Genomic DNA, 14,224 nt, shown 5'->3' on the forward strand with positions numbered 1-14,224 from the left:
AGGATGTTGTGCTGGAGCTGGAATTTGAGGGTGTGAAAGAGAAATTTTCTATGGTCCAGGTTTGGCCTGTACGGCAAGTGCGCCCTGTCACAGAAAAATTGCCTGCCAACCATCCTCTCTTAACTGGCCAGAGAGTCCTCGATGCACTCTTTCCGTAAGTATCGGCTATGAATGTAAGCTTCTTGCTGCCTGTGGTACTGAGTCTGGGCTGGACCCACTTGCTAGCAGGACACTTACTCCTCAGGGTCCAGAGTGCAACATTTTGTGGGTGGTACTAGCAAAGGTACAGAGCATGAATGGCAGGCACCTGCAGATACAGAGTGGCAGAGGTGCTAGATCTAAAATGTCTGACTCCCAACAGCTTGCAGATCCACATGCTCCCATGCTCCCCCACTTATTGTGGATGAGGTCCATTCATCCTTACTTCTGCAAGTGGATTGTAAAACTCCTAGTAAAAGTTAGTGCTATTTTCTCCCTCCTACAGTATCAGTTCTTAGACAGAGTTCTGGCTTTATTTTCTTCTCTCTACTGTCTCCTACCATTTTGACCTTCTCTCCAGGTGGGCAAGGAAATAGCCAAGGGCCTTCTTCAACTCTTTCCTTTCTGTTCAAAGGAGAAGGGCACTCCAGTAGACTCCAAGCAGGCCATCCCTAACCTCTCTAGGTTGTTTCCTGACTGAGAAAAATGTTGAAGTGAATGTTGAATCAACTCAATAAAATAGGGACTCCTTGACTCACTGGAAGGAGACGAGCTTGCAGCAGGGATCATGAAGAGGATGATTTGAGGAGAGCCCTAGGAATTTGGCATCCTAGGCACTGCCAAGGCTTCCCACAGATGCTCTTCTGTCCTAATTCAGTATTGCTCAATCTATACAGTAACAATGAGCCAACCCGAGACAAAGTAGTGGTTTCTACATTGTTGTGTTGGTTGGAAAAAACAAAACAACACTGGGTGCAGAGAAATTATTTGAATTAAACCAGTAGTAAACCTGGGAACTTGCAACATTTTGTTGCAGGTCTCTTGTTTGTTCTGTTTCATTCTTCTGCCAAGCTAATATTTTGTTTCATGGTTGAGGTTTTTCAGTTGACAAATGCCCTTATTGATAGTATATTGGAGGCAGAAAAGCACTACTTTCCATAGTTCTACCTCCTGAGATAGAAGAGGATCACTTCCCCGTCAACAATTATTCGTCTTCTGGTTAGATATGAATCCATCTTATTGTCTTTGCATAGGTGTGTTCAAGGAGGCACAACAGCTATCCCTGGTGCTTTTGGCTGTGGAAAGACTGTGATTTCACAGTCTCTATCCAAATATTCCAACAGTGATGTTATCATCTATGTAGGCTGCGGAGAAAGAGGAAATGAAATGTCTGAAGTGCTCAGAGACTTCCCAGAGGTTAGTATTGGGTGGGTGTCTTATTCAAACAAAACTCCTCAGGAGGAGGTCCTAATTGGTTAGAATAGATTATTTGAGTCTCAGTTGGTAGCTCTTGATCTTCCCTATTAAAGATTCTGAGTATGCTCCTTTTCTTAAGAACATAGAACGTCCACCTTATCCAGGCTTCTTTGCAAGAAGCAGCCAGTTAGTTCTAGATCGTTCACGAGAAACATATGCTCTTTCTGAGCAGCAAAGGTGGTATTGGATGAGAGGCAAAGTTGAGGCAAAGTTTCCCTATGTGGAAGCATTCTAGCTCTCCCTCCTCTTCTAGCCTTCTAGAGGTAGCAGGAGAACCAGGGCCATGATTACCCTTCATAGGGTCACAAAGAGCCAGGCTTTTGTATCTTCAAGAAACTAGCAGGGACTTGTAGCAAGGCCTTGTATCTTCAAAAAGGAGAAGCAGAACTATGCATAATGTAACTGTAATAGTAACAGAGCAGCAGGTGGATGACTGTCCCCAAATAACTGTCAGGCTGATCTGTGTATTGCTTCTCACTTGCTGCGCTCTCTGTAAGAATGTCTAAGTGATTTTCTAGATCATAAGGACAGTCTTGCCTCGGTTTTAATTAAGTAAACATTTGCTTCCAACACCTTGGCATGTCTATATAGTTGCTACCAACGATTTAATGTGAACATGGACTTCAGAAATTGCCTTTCAGAGGCTTGTAAACATAGTCCTACCTCTGTGCATGTTTAAAATATAGCAATGAGTATATAAAAGAGGTCTTTAATAAAAAGGATTTAGGAAGCAGAGGTCTAAAATTTCTGTTGTAAAAACACTTGTGAGCTGAAAGGTAAAAACTCTTGTTTGAGGGCTCTCCACATGTGTTCCTTCTGCGTCTCTGCATTCTTTGCTATGAGCTACTGTACTATGCGGTGAGCAGTGTGAATCTTGGGGGTGTTTGAATGACAGTTCTCAGGCTGAGTTGAGATGGCAGCTATTGGCTCTTGTGAATATGTTCACTGATTGTTGAGGATATTTCATTACTGCTGTCCAACACCTGAAATGGTGGCCACTTCCAATTTAAGATATCTTGTATGGAATGTGTTACTAGATTGGTGTCTTGTTGAGCACAGCACTTTGGGGGCAACCATTATATTTGAATTTTTGAAAACAAGTGAGCACAGCGAGTGTATTACAAGTCTGAGAATGGGATCAAAATTTAGAAACAATCCATATATGACTTGTATAGTAATTGAATTTCAAAGAATGCTGAGGACCATTTTTTCTAGAACATGTGCTTATAGGTTTAGTAGTATGCGTGCTGTCATTAAACTTCAGTCCTTATTTCTCTTATCTTTCTAGCTCACAATGGAAGTTGATGGCAAGGTAGAAAGCATTATGAAGAGAACTTCTCTCGTAGCAAACACTTCCAACATGCCTGTTGCTGCCAGGGAAGCATCTATCTACACTGGTAAGAGATGAAGACTGTATAAGGCAAGTGACAGTTTGTCTTCTCCATTAGAGGTGCTGCCATTACCTACCTTTCTCAGTTCAAAAAGATGAATCCTTGTGAGTTCTGGATGTGATGTACATCACCAAAGGCTGCACCTCATTGCTTAACAGTTGTCATTAATGTAGCGTAGAAGTGACTGTGGTAGACTGCCTACCATTGGTTGTGGTGGTGCCTTTGTAAAGCTTTAGGTGTTTCCTACAATGTTATGAGTTGTGGTAGACTGCCTATCTTTTCCTCTTAATTTCTCCTTCTGGCTTATGGAGAGTTGTTCAGTCGCAAACTGGCAAGGTGCATGTGGTAAAAGGATAAACTCCTAGGACAGGGAGTTTCACAGCCTTGACACTGCCATGGAGAATGCTATTTCACGTGTGCACACTCATCACACCTTGGGAGGCGGTGCTGCATGCACACAAGTATCTCTCCATACAACTTTGGAGACCAGGCAAGCTCATATCAGGAAAGTGGTAGTTTGTGCCCAAGTCATATAAGGCTTTAAAGGTAATAACCAGCACCTTGAGCTGAGCACAGAAGCGTATTGGTAGCTAGTGCAACTGGGGTAATATTGGTGCTATGTGGAAGGATGGGAGCCACTGTAGCCCTGATCCCTATCCTAAAGAGATCATCCAAATGATGTCATGGCCAATATATCAAGAGCCACTGAGAGTTCCAATGAGGATACTTTCCTCCTGTCTTTTGTAACATGGTTCATCATCCAGGGCAGCCAAGTTGTTTCAGTACCAATACCAAACCTGAAACCAAATTTAAAAGGATCCAGGTAATTGATCTCATCCAGGAATTTCTGGGTTTGGTTCGCCATCATATTGATCTAAGTGCGAGACTGGCTGGTGTCCAGTAGCGCAGGAGCCAATGGTGGCATTTTTCAGTAAGTTCTAATCGGCAAGGACTTCGGCTGTCAGTGACTTTTATCCTGAAATTGCTGGCTTTCTCTTTTATTATAGGGATTACCTTGTCTGAGTATTTCCGTGACATGGGCTACCATGTCAGTATGATGGCTGACTCCACATCCCGATGGGCAGAGGCCCTTCGAGAAATTTCAGGGCGTCTTGCTGAGATGCCTGCTGGTGAGTCTTTTGCCTTCCAGTGTTCATGTTGAAAGGCCTGTCCAGAAGCTTTGAGGCACCTGGTGGAGCTAACTTGGCTTGTCTTTGCTGTTTACAGATAGTGGTTATCCAGCTTATCTTGGCGCCCGTCTGGCCTCTTTCTATGAACGGGCTGGTAGAGTGAAGTGTTTGGGGAATCCAGAGAGGGAAGGGAGCGTTAGCATTGTTGGAGCGTAAGTATTATGACCAGATTCTTTATCCTTTTTTCTAGTTGGCTTTCATTGCTCTTGGTGACTTGCATTACTTTACTTTACAAGAACATTACTTGCAATGTTCTTTTATTCCTGAAGGAAAATTCCTGTGCTATGGACTCCATATGCAAAGGAGCTAGTTGCTGGGAACCACACCAGTTTGCCAGTATTGACAGATGCAGGAGGTGCTGAAAGCTACAATATAGAGAAGTTTGTTGTAGACCAGTGGTCTCCAAACTGGAGACCGTTGCACAACAGGAAAGGTGTCCTGGCAATCGGAGCTTACCTTTCCGCTAGAGAGCCATCCTTCTCCGCCACTGATCTCTCCCAAACAGAGCTCCAGCCCGCCGTACCTGGTCAGAATCTGAGTGGCTGTGGCTACTGGGGTGACGGAATCCAGAAGCGGTTTGTCAGAGCTCAATTTGGGGGAGATCGGTAGCTGCGAAGGATGATTCCCCAGCAGAGCAGTAAGCACCTTTCATGTGGGGAAGTGAAAAAGCAGGGCGCCAGATCTGATCTGCAGGATAGGGTCTGGAGAGCCTGCTATGGACCTTATAGAATAACTTGGGCATTCCCTAGATGGGAAACATTGTGGTATGTAACCCAGGACTTCTCAATGAACTCCTTTTCTGGGGTACAGAGGAGCCACAAAGTAAAGAGAGAGAGGAAGAACAGAGGCTCCTGACAGCAAAGACTGATTTTAATTGACCTTCATACTGAGGAAGAAGAGATCAAGGGGTGGTTCACATCAGACATCTTGTCACTTGATGACTCTTACAGAATTGTGAACTATTTCCACTGAATAGGGTTGTTTGAGATGTTGTTGTTCCTAATTATTAATCCTGATTCACCCGTACAAATCCTCACTTGATTGCCTGAGCTTTAGTTTGCATAGACATGAGTAATTAGTATGCATATTGGAAAGAACACCCTGACTGGGATCAGGAAGGTGACTTTGAATGTTAAAAAGATGGCTCAAGTATTTCTGTAACATCCAGTTGATATAGACCAGGGGTGTCCAAAGTTTTTGGCAAGAGGGCCACATCTCTCTGGCACTGTGTCGGGAGCAGGGAAAAAAAATTAACTTACATTTAAAATTTGAATAAATTTACATAAGTTTACATAAATGACTATATTAAAGATGAACTTATATGAATGATTGAAGTTCTTGAAATAGCTCAAGGCCTGTAAAAGGCCTTGCACAAAGCAAGACTGGCCTTTCCTTTGCTGCTGCTACTGCATCACAGAGTAAAACAGCAAGCAGTGGAGGAAGCCCTCAGCCCACAGCTCACGCGAGAGGTCAAACAGTCGCCCTCACGCTGAGAGCAGATGCATCAGGCCAGTGCAGGCTCCAACAAATTTCCAGAGCCCAGAGGCTCATTGGAGACTAGGGGCTCCCTGAGGGCCGCATTGAGAGGCCTTGAGGGCCGCAAGTGGTCCCAGGGCCGTGGTTTGGGCACCCCTGATATAGACTATGATCATTCGTAATATTTTATCAAGAATAAAGCTTGGGAATCAGTCTTTTTTTTGGATCCTATTGACTGATTTGTTTTTTCAGAAGAAGAGAGTAATGGCTGCAAATGTCTTAACTACCAAGTTCCTCAGTTATGATTGCTATTGCTATTTAGCTTTGGTATGTGTGATTCTGATGATTCCTCTGTCTCCCTCTCACCCCACCCCAATTTCTGTTTAGTGTATCTCCTCCTGGTGGAGACTTCTCTGACCCAGTTACTTCTGCTACTTTGGGCATCGTTCAGGTAAGCTGAACTTCTGTTTTTCCTAGGGCTCCCAGAAAGCATTCAATCATTTTTTCCCCTCAGGCTAGCGTATCTAATCTGCCTGAAGGTCACAACATAAACCTATATTGTAATAGTCATTATTATAAAATTGGCTGGGAATCAAATGCGTATGGAAGAGACGCACCATCTGCAACTCCCAATCTAAAAAGCAGAGAGATCTTGAAGAAAGGAAAATCTGTATGTAGCAGCTTCCCTTCCTGTATCAGGCACTGTGTATACCTTTGCGTATATGCCTACAGTAGCAGTTTGTAGGTTGTGGTTAAGAAGTTTTATGTCCCCTCAAGAATAGAAGGGGAAAGTTAAAGATCTGCTGCCTTACAATAACATCTTGTATCCCTCCTCAGTCATGAAGCTTACTGGCTGGCCTTAGCCAAGTTTCCCTCTTCCGCCTTAACCACACAGGATGTTGTGAAATTGACACATAAGAGCTGCCTGTCTTCTTTGGAGTCCAAGCATGCCACTGCTGCTGTTCTGGGGTCTTGTGCTGAAATTATACTCACTAATTCAGAAGCCATTTATATTTGTTATGTGCAATCATGGCTCTGTTCTAAAGTGTCTTTTTGGGGGGGAGCAGGTATTCTGGGGCTTAGATAAGAAGCTTGCCCAACGTAAGCACTTCCCATCTGTGAACTGGCTGATCAGCTACAGCAAGTACACTCGCGCTCTGGATGAGTACTACGACAAGCACTTCACAGAATTTGTCCCGCTACGGACTAAAGCAAAGGAGATTTTGCAGGAAGAGGAGGATCTTGCAGAGATTGTACAGCTGGTGGGGAAGGTGAGTGGAGGATGAATGGGGTACTTTTCTGTAGAGGACACTTCTCTGGGTTATCCTTGCTTGGAATGGGTCTCTGGAAGAAGAGCTGGTGCCTCAGCTTGTTGGAATTGGTAGGAGGATACTAATATCACCAAAACATGCTTATCACCAAAACATGCTTAGCACTTTAAGTGATAGGTGCTGTGTAGAACTTATAAAGAATACAGTCCCTTTCAAAAGGTCTCCTTTAAACTGTGACAACAGAGTTGGGGGGGAACAATTAAGGATTTACAATGAATAAAAGAGGTGTGAAATTTGGAAAGAGTAGTTTCAGTCGTTATCAGAATGGATGGTAACTGAGAAATGTGGCAGGCCGGCAGTTCTATAGTTGCTTAAGTGACTAGAAATGGCATGTTTGGGCCAGAGAATCAAATGAGCCTGTTATCTTGAGTGGTGGAGGAGGAGGAGGAGACCAGCATGCTAATTGATCTCTTACACTTTAGGCTTCCTTGGCAGAAACAGACAAAATTACACTGGAAGTTGCCAAACTGATTAAAGATGACTTCCTGCAACAAAATGGCTACACCCCATATGACAGGTATGCAGCAGGCATTTGGTCTTCCTCCCCGGGGAAACAGTATGTGCACTGCCTGTTTGGAAAACTGTTTCAATGTGATGCAACCTTCTCTTTCCCTGCGACCTCTCTTTTCTGTTGACTGGGGGGAAGTGGCAGGGGAGACTTCTCAAAAATTGGAATTATTCCTGATCTAGCGCAGTGCTGAGACAACTTGTCATATCTACCAGTGCTAAAAAACTAACTTGGTGAAAGGCAATTTGTAATTTTGATAATTTAGTTAAAATAAACTATTGCAACAAGTATTGGAACATACCTTGTGGCATTGTAGAACATTTGTTTGATTACCAGTTCTGGCTTATTCCCAGTTTCAGGTCCTAATTTATTTGGAAATTCTTGGTAGACTAACCCATTTCTGCCCAGCCCACAGGTGTACACATTTGATTTCTGTTGCGTATATGCAATGTTGGGCAGAAATGGCTTAAGTTAGGATTGACTGATTAAAAATAACTTCCTGTAACAAAATGGGCACCTTGGTTCAATTCTAGCCCATTCTAAACAATGCTAGGAAGTTGGATCAGTCCAATTATCAAGTGGGTCTCCCTTTTCAAGCAGCACCATTTTTGCCACCATGTCACTTTGTAGCTCAGAGGTACACGGCAATGTAATGCCTTAGCAGAAGCAGCACTGCTGAAAGGGCAGCTCACATGATAATTGGGCTCTCCCAGCACGACCCTTTCAGAAGTGTCACTTCCGCTAGTGTATCACTTTGCAGTTCAACAGCTGCCAGTGGTACTGAGAGAGGCCAACTATCACATGGGCTAGATAAAGAGCTTCCATGAGCTGCATCCAGCATGCAGGCCTTATGTTTGACACCCCTGCACTAGCACATCTGCCATGGGTGGTTGTGGTGTTTCACAGCTCCTTGTGCCTTGGGACTCTGTCCAGTTCATGGTGGCTTTTGTGCTGTTTCCATCAGGTTCTGCCCATTCTATAAGACAGTGGGGATGCTGTCCAACATGATTGCATTTTATGATATGGCACGTCGGGCAGTAGAGACCACTGCACAGAGTGACAATAAGATTACTTGGTCCATCATCAGAGAGAACATGACTGAGATTCTTTACCGACTCACGTCAATGAAATTTAAGGTATGTCCTACTGGATTAGCTTAGCAATATCTAGATGTCTGCCCACTTCTTTACCTGGTAATCTTATGCAGAATAAAGTATTAACTATTGGAATGCTGAGTAGTTTGTGCTGTGCTAGGAAATGTCATAAAAGTTGGCTGTGCAAAAAAAAATGTTTGTGTTCAATTTCAAGAGAAAACCAGGAGTTGTAAGGCCAGAGGTTATGGCAGTCACTGCCACAAAATGGCAGTTGCGGGGGGGGGGGATGATCGAGGGTCAGGCAGAAATGATTTTAAACTGTTCCTGCTCAGAACCAACATACCTCTGATTGCCAGTTGCTGGCAAGAACAGCAGCAGAGTAGGGCTGTTGCCACCTTACCCTGTTTGTGGGCTTCTCAGAGGCACCTGGTTGTCTTTGACAGAATGCTGGACTTGATGGACTTCTTGTCTGATGCTGCAGGACTTTTTTTCCTTTCAGCACTCTACACCCATTAAATCGGGGCCTTTTTTGTCCCACTCAGAATGTCAGGCATGGTGCACTTTACCCCACTTCCAATCTTTGTTGGGTTTGCTTCCTCAAGACACCTATCACTAGTTGAGATACAGGAACCCTTTTTGCTGAGGCCTGTGTAAGAAGCTGAAGCAGAAGAAATGCGAGAGGTTTCAGTTGTTGTAGCAGCAGCAAAGAGAGTGGAGCTGAAATAGAGAACAGCAGAGAGGGGAGAAAGAGGCAGCTGCTCTGAAAGGTGACAGGAAAGTAGTTCAAGAGCAACAGAGAACTCATGGACACCACCTTGGTAGCCGCTGCTATAGGCCAGATTCACATGATACAAGTGGACTCTGATGTGTAATTAGAGAAATTCATTTGTATAATAGCTTTTGCCTACAAAGTTAGCCACAAACAATTTTTTCCCCATTCAACTATTTTATGTGATAATTTGACATGATCTTTCAAATTAGAGGATTTAATGTAATCTTTAGGTAACTCATACTCCCATTGCCATAACTAAATATATGGGGAAACTAAGGATTCCATAGAAACAAGGCATTTTTAGTTTCACAGTAGCGATCTCAGTAGGCCAAACATCCTCCAACACAGTGGAACTTTCAGTTTTATCAAAAATTAGGTCAGCATTGTTGCCCTACTATGCTAATTAATTTCAGTACATTGTGTAGAGGATAAACATGTGTTATTCATTGGCAATGTAGTTGCAGTCTACACAGCTTTTGATACCTGTTTGAAGCACTTGCTATGCAGTTGCATACAGTACTGATTTCTTCTGTCTAAGGTGCATGGGAACAGGGGCCCAGTATGTATCTGGACTCTTGGGGAGGGTCTTTGTCCCATCACATTTCCAGTCTAAATGATCTTCCCTGTGTGAAGTTGAGACTAATTATTCATGTGGGTTCTGTTCCAAGCACTCATGTGGATGGCAAAAAATGAACCATAGGAAATCAGTTTAAAAAAACAAAGTTTCTTTGCTCCCTTGATTTAAAAACAGCCTTGCTGACCTTTGTGATGTAAGATAAGTAATTAACAAGACAATCCATCAATCAGTCCTCCTCCAAGAGCTTACAAAGAACTGAGAGCTTACACTCAGCCCCTCCCTTCACCAATGCAAAGGGATCACCTTTCTTTCAGGGGGAAGGGAGGAGTCTGCTGGAGAGAGAAAGAATGATGGATTGTCAGCCAGTTGCCCCCCCTCTCTCTCATTAAGGAGGCTGTTGTTAAAGGACTGTTCAGTTTTTTAAACTGATTTTAAAGGGGTACATTTTCCCCCTACTCCAGGGATCAGCACATTCCTTCTCATTTGCAGGGGCCATTCGTGTTGAGTCAAATCCATGTATAAAAAATCAGTGTATACATAGGCTGGACCTGTAGTGTCAATGAGAGCTTCTTGCGGTCAGCCAGCATGCAGGGTGGGGGAGATGTGGGGACAAAAGGCTTAAGCCATTATCTCAATCTGATGCTGTTTTAGACAGAAAAAAACAAGCACTTAATAGCATAACCTATGCTTAAAGTAATGTCTACTTTGTGTTGGCTGAAACATGCTTTCCTATTACCTAGCCCAGAGTTTCTCAAATGATGGGTCGGGACCCACTAGGTGGATCGCGAGCCAATTTCAGGTGCCCCCCCATTCATTTCAATATTTAATGTATTGAACTTGATGCTACCATGGCATATGACTGCATTTGGGGAAATGTGACAGATCAAACAGGCTACTATGTATATGTTTTTAACAATGATAATCAATGTGGCTTATTCCTGGGTCAGTGTGGATAGGATGACATCACCTCTGGTGGGTCCAGACCGTCATTATAAAGAGTGGGTTCCACTGCTAAAAAAAGTTTGACAGCCACTGACCTAGCTTTTTTTATACCCACTCAGGAAGGAGAACACATTTCCAGAAAGTTGTATTTATATAGGGGCTGTGGGTGGCTTGTCCAGGAAGGAGCTCTTTCTGGAAACTTCTGCAAAATTACTAATATTTTCTCTGCAACAACTGCTTAGCTTTGGTTTCTTTAAATTTTAGGACCCAGTGAAAGATGGGGAGGCAAAGATCAAAGCAGACTATGCCCAACTCTTCGAAGACATGCAGAATGCATTCCGCAGTTTGGAAGACTAGAGCCATAACTTCCTCTGGGAGCCCTTCTCAATCGTGTTCCTCATCTTAGTCCTTTTCCTTACCTGTTCATAGAAGAAAGGAGAGAGGGAGAGATCTTTCTCAGAAGATTACTTTTATCTATAACATTCCTGCTCAGTTTGGTTTAGCTTTGCTCCATGTGTGTGAGTGTGTGAGTGTGGGAGAGGGTCTGAGCCGAGAATGTAAATTGAGAATGTAAAGGTTTTGTAAATTCCTGTAAGGTTGAAAATCTCTTCTCTGCCATATTTAACTTTGTAGCTGAATTGCTCTCCTTTTTAAAATCAAATCCAAGAGAGTAAATACGGTACAACTGTCTTCTGGGAAGAAAAATGCACTCTGTGTACTGATGGCATTTGGGCAGTTGAACCAATTTTTCTACCCAACTGCTATGCATTTGAGGTAGTACTATTACTTCAGAGAGAGGATTTATTTATTGTACTTCAATAATGAGCTGCTGTTGCTATCATGAAATATCAAGGTTATATTTAAAAATTTTTTGCTGTAGTACTTCAGCATTTACCGCCCTATTTCAGCACATGTGCTGAAAATCTGTAGAATTTGGAATTGCTGGGTGCCCAGAAGCACCCAATGGGCTCACCTCTGAGGAAATAGTTTCCTAATTAAAAATATATATATATATGGGATTTCACTTGTCACTCAGAGCTGTGGTTGCTTCCAACTAACTGTAGGAAGAATTCTATCCTCTCTTCTCCCCCTTTATATAAAGTTGGGCACATATATATGTGCCACCTGTCTTTTTTCCTTTTCCCACATGCAGTGCATGACAAACTGTGGACCAGGCAGCCAGATCCCTCTTCTACCTCTAACAATGTTTACTTTCTAGCACAGTTCTTAAGCTTATTGGATTAAAACTTGAGAACCACAAACTGTTCAGTTGTTCAGAAGTTAGTTATAATATGTTTGCCCTTTTGGATAGCTAGACAGGAATTCTTGAGTGTTCCGTATCCTTATTGCTTATGCCCAAAGCTTTCCTTTTGCAAAACTGGTAATTGTGGAATTGCATGTCCTACTTTTTTTTGCCCGTGACTAAGGAAGGTACATCTTCCTTAATCACCTTCCAGTGTCCAAGATTATGTTCTTACCTGATGCTGTTCCTGATGTTTGTTTCATCACAAAATTCAATATAAGAGAACCTTTAGTTTTTTTGCTTTTTCATGAAACATCTGCAAACCAGTGTTTACTGCTACAAAACAAAACAACCTAGCAAGCAGCTGCTAACAAGCCCTTCTGGAGTGTCTTGCAGAATTAGGAATACTTTTTTTGTGTAGCCAAAAGCACAGGTGTCCATCGGGATTGTGGAATAGTTATGATTGCAAGCTGCATTTGTAGTTTATGTAACGGCTAAAACAGTCTACACCACCAAATAAGAGAATTTAATGCTTTTGCAGTTGGGTTACTTTAGTTGTAGACTGATGACACTAACAGTTTCTGATGTGACACCAGAGCAGCGTAGGCCTAGAGTCCAACAGAAACATTTAGTGTTTTCAAAAAAAAAAACCACAAAGCTCTTTTTTCCTCCATTTAAATGCCAGTTAAACTTAAAACTGATCTTAAATTTTCACTGTATAACTGATGGTGATGTATTACCCTGTGTTTACAAAGAGTGCTGTACGGATGATCAGTGCAAAACCCTCTTTCTGAAATTCTAATTGACTGTACTGTGTTGTAGCATTTCATTTCTAGGAAACTCATCTATGTTACTGTAAGAAGGTGTTGTAAAATATTACAAAAGACAGCTATTTATTGTGCTGTACCTAGCTCAGACCAGCTGAGTTTCAGATTTGTCTCCTAGTTTTGTGTCTGTTTTCAGTATTGAAGCAGCTGATGTTTGCTTTGTTGTTGCAAACTGTTTGGTCCACCAGAAAGCAGAAGGAATAAGTGATTTGGGAAAAACTTCTGAATAGTATGTTATGTCTGTTGTGCACACTTGTTCAAATCACTAAGAATAAAAACCAGATTTAAAATATATTTGACCTGTTTTTTCCTTGAGCAAGAAAGGTTTCTGACTTTTCAGCTAATGCACTGAGCTTCTAGTCTGCTACTGTTGAAGCTTTTAGGGGCTTAATTTTCTTTAAGAGCTCTAATCACCTTTTCTTCAATGAAAAAAAATGCCTCCAGTCCATTTTGTTGTGACCTTTAAAAAATTTGAGGGGGGGGGGCTGATACTGCTTTGAAATGGAGGTTTATACTTTTAGCCCCAAACATTTTTACTTTTAAAGCTAGCTGATTAATAGGTGAGCCTCAGGAGCTGAAAAAGCTCCCATGTTGAGACTGAAAACAAGACTGGAGGTGAGTCAGAGCATCATCTTGTCAAGAAAGGAATTTGAAATTCTTGAATACCTTTAACTTGGCTGTGGACTTGGTAGTGACTTGGTAGGAGATGAAGATGGTCCAAATGTGGTGCTGAAATGATGTAAAGTTTCAAATGACATTGTTAGGCAAAGAGTTGTAGATCATGTAATCCAGTACATCTACCAAAGCAAATGAAAGTTTACTGATCCAAAAATAACTCTGTAACAAAGCAGACTATTTTCTTATTCCTTATAATGCCTTAGGTTCAAAGCACTGATTTCTAGGATTGCATTTGCTTATCCAAAAACACCTGTTATAAATCCATGCCGACAGGGCTACTACTAGACATTCTGCTGCCTGAAGCTAAGCATGAGAACGTAGGGCCAGAACAAATGGGTTTTAATTACAAGGAAGACTTCAGTTAAACATTAAGAGCTTCCTGATAGTACAAACTGAAGCAGTGGAACAGGCTGGTAAACTCCCCATCATTGGAGGTATTTAAGCACAAGGCTGAATAGCCATCAAGCACAGATGCTGAAACTGGCAGACAGCCTGGACTGGCAAAAGACTGGACTCTGTGTTATAGGTCCCTTCCAACTCTATGATTGTAAACAATTTTGGCTACGTTGAGAACAGCAGTTGCCATGTGGATTTGACTGTGTGGAAGGGAGGCGACAATGAACCTCTTTAGCCTGATGCCTTTCAATTTTGCTGCCAGCAGTTACCACCTATCTGAATGTGCACACCAAGCTCTGCCTCCCAAGCCTTTTAAGGCACCTCATCCAAAAAATTGGATTTTT

General features: G+C 42.4%; 1 protein-coding gene across 2 annotated transcripts in view; it reads left to right on the plus strand.

The window, feature by feature from the left end:
- Positions 1–13,100, plus strand: part of ATP6V1A (ATPase H+ transporting V1 subunit A) — a 31,597-nt gene extending 18,497 nt beyond the window's left edge. For both annotated transcript variants that reach the window (XM_066616193.1, XM_066616192.1), the window contains exons 6-15: positions 3–154; positions 1,233–1,395; positions 2,744–2,852; positions 3,854–3,976; positions 4,074–4,188; positions 5,900–5,963; positions 6,580–6,783; positions 7,266–7,360; positions 8,316–8,487; positions 11,001–13,100. In XM_066616193.1, coding sequence (XP_066472290.1) covers positions 3–154; positions 1,233–1,395; positions 2,744–2,852; positions 3,854–3,976; positions 4,074–4,188; positions 5,900–5,963; positions 6,580–6,783; positions 7,266–7,360; positions 8,316–8,487; positions 11,001–11,093 — 1,290 coding nt within the window. In that variant the 3' untranslated portion in view covers positions 11,094–13,100. The remainder of the gene's footprint in view (positions 1–2; positions 155–1,232; positions 1,396–2,743; positions 2,853–3,853; positions 3,977–4,073; positions 4,189–5,899; positions 5,964–6,579; positions 6,784–7,265; positions 7,361–8,315; positions 8,488–11,000) is intronic.
- Positions 13,101–14,224: the final 1,124 nt, after the last annotated feature.

This window comes from Tiliqua scincoides, chromosome 2 (genome assembly GCF_035046505.1).
Source record: "Tiliqua scincoides isolate rTilSci1 chromosome 2, rTilSci1.hap2, whole genome shotgun sequence".
NCBI classification, from domain to species: Eukaryota; Metazoa; Chordata; class Lepidosauria; order Squamata; family Scincidae; genus Tiliqua; species Tiliqua scincoides.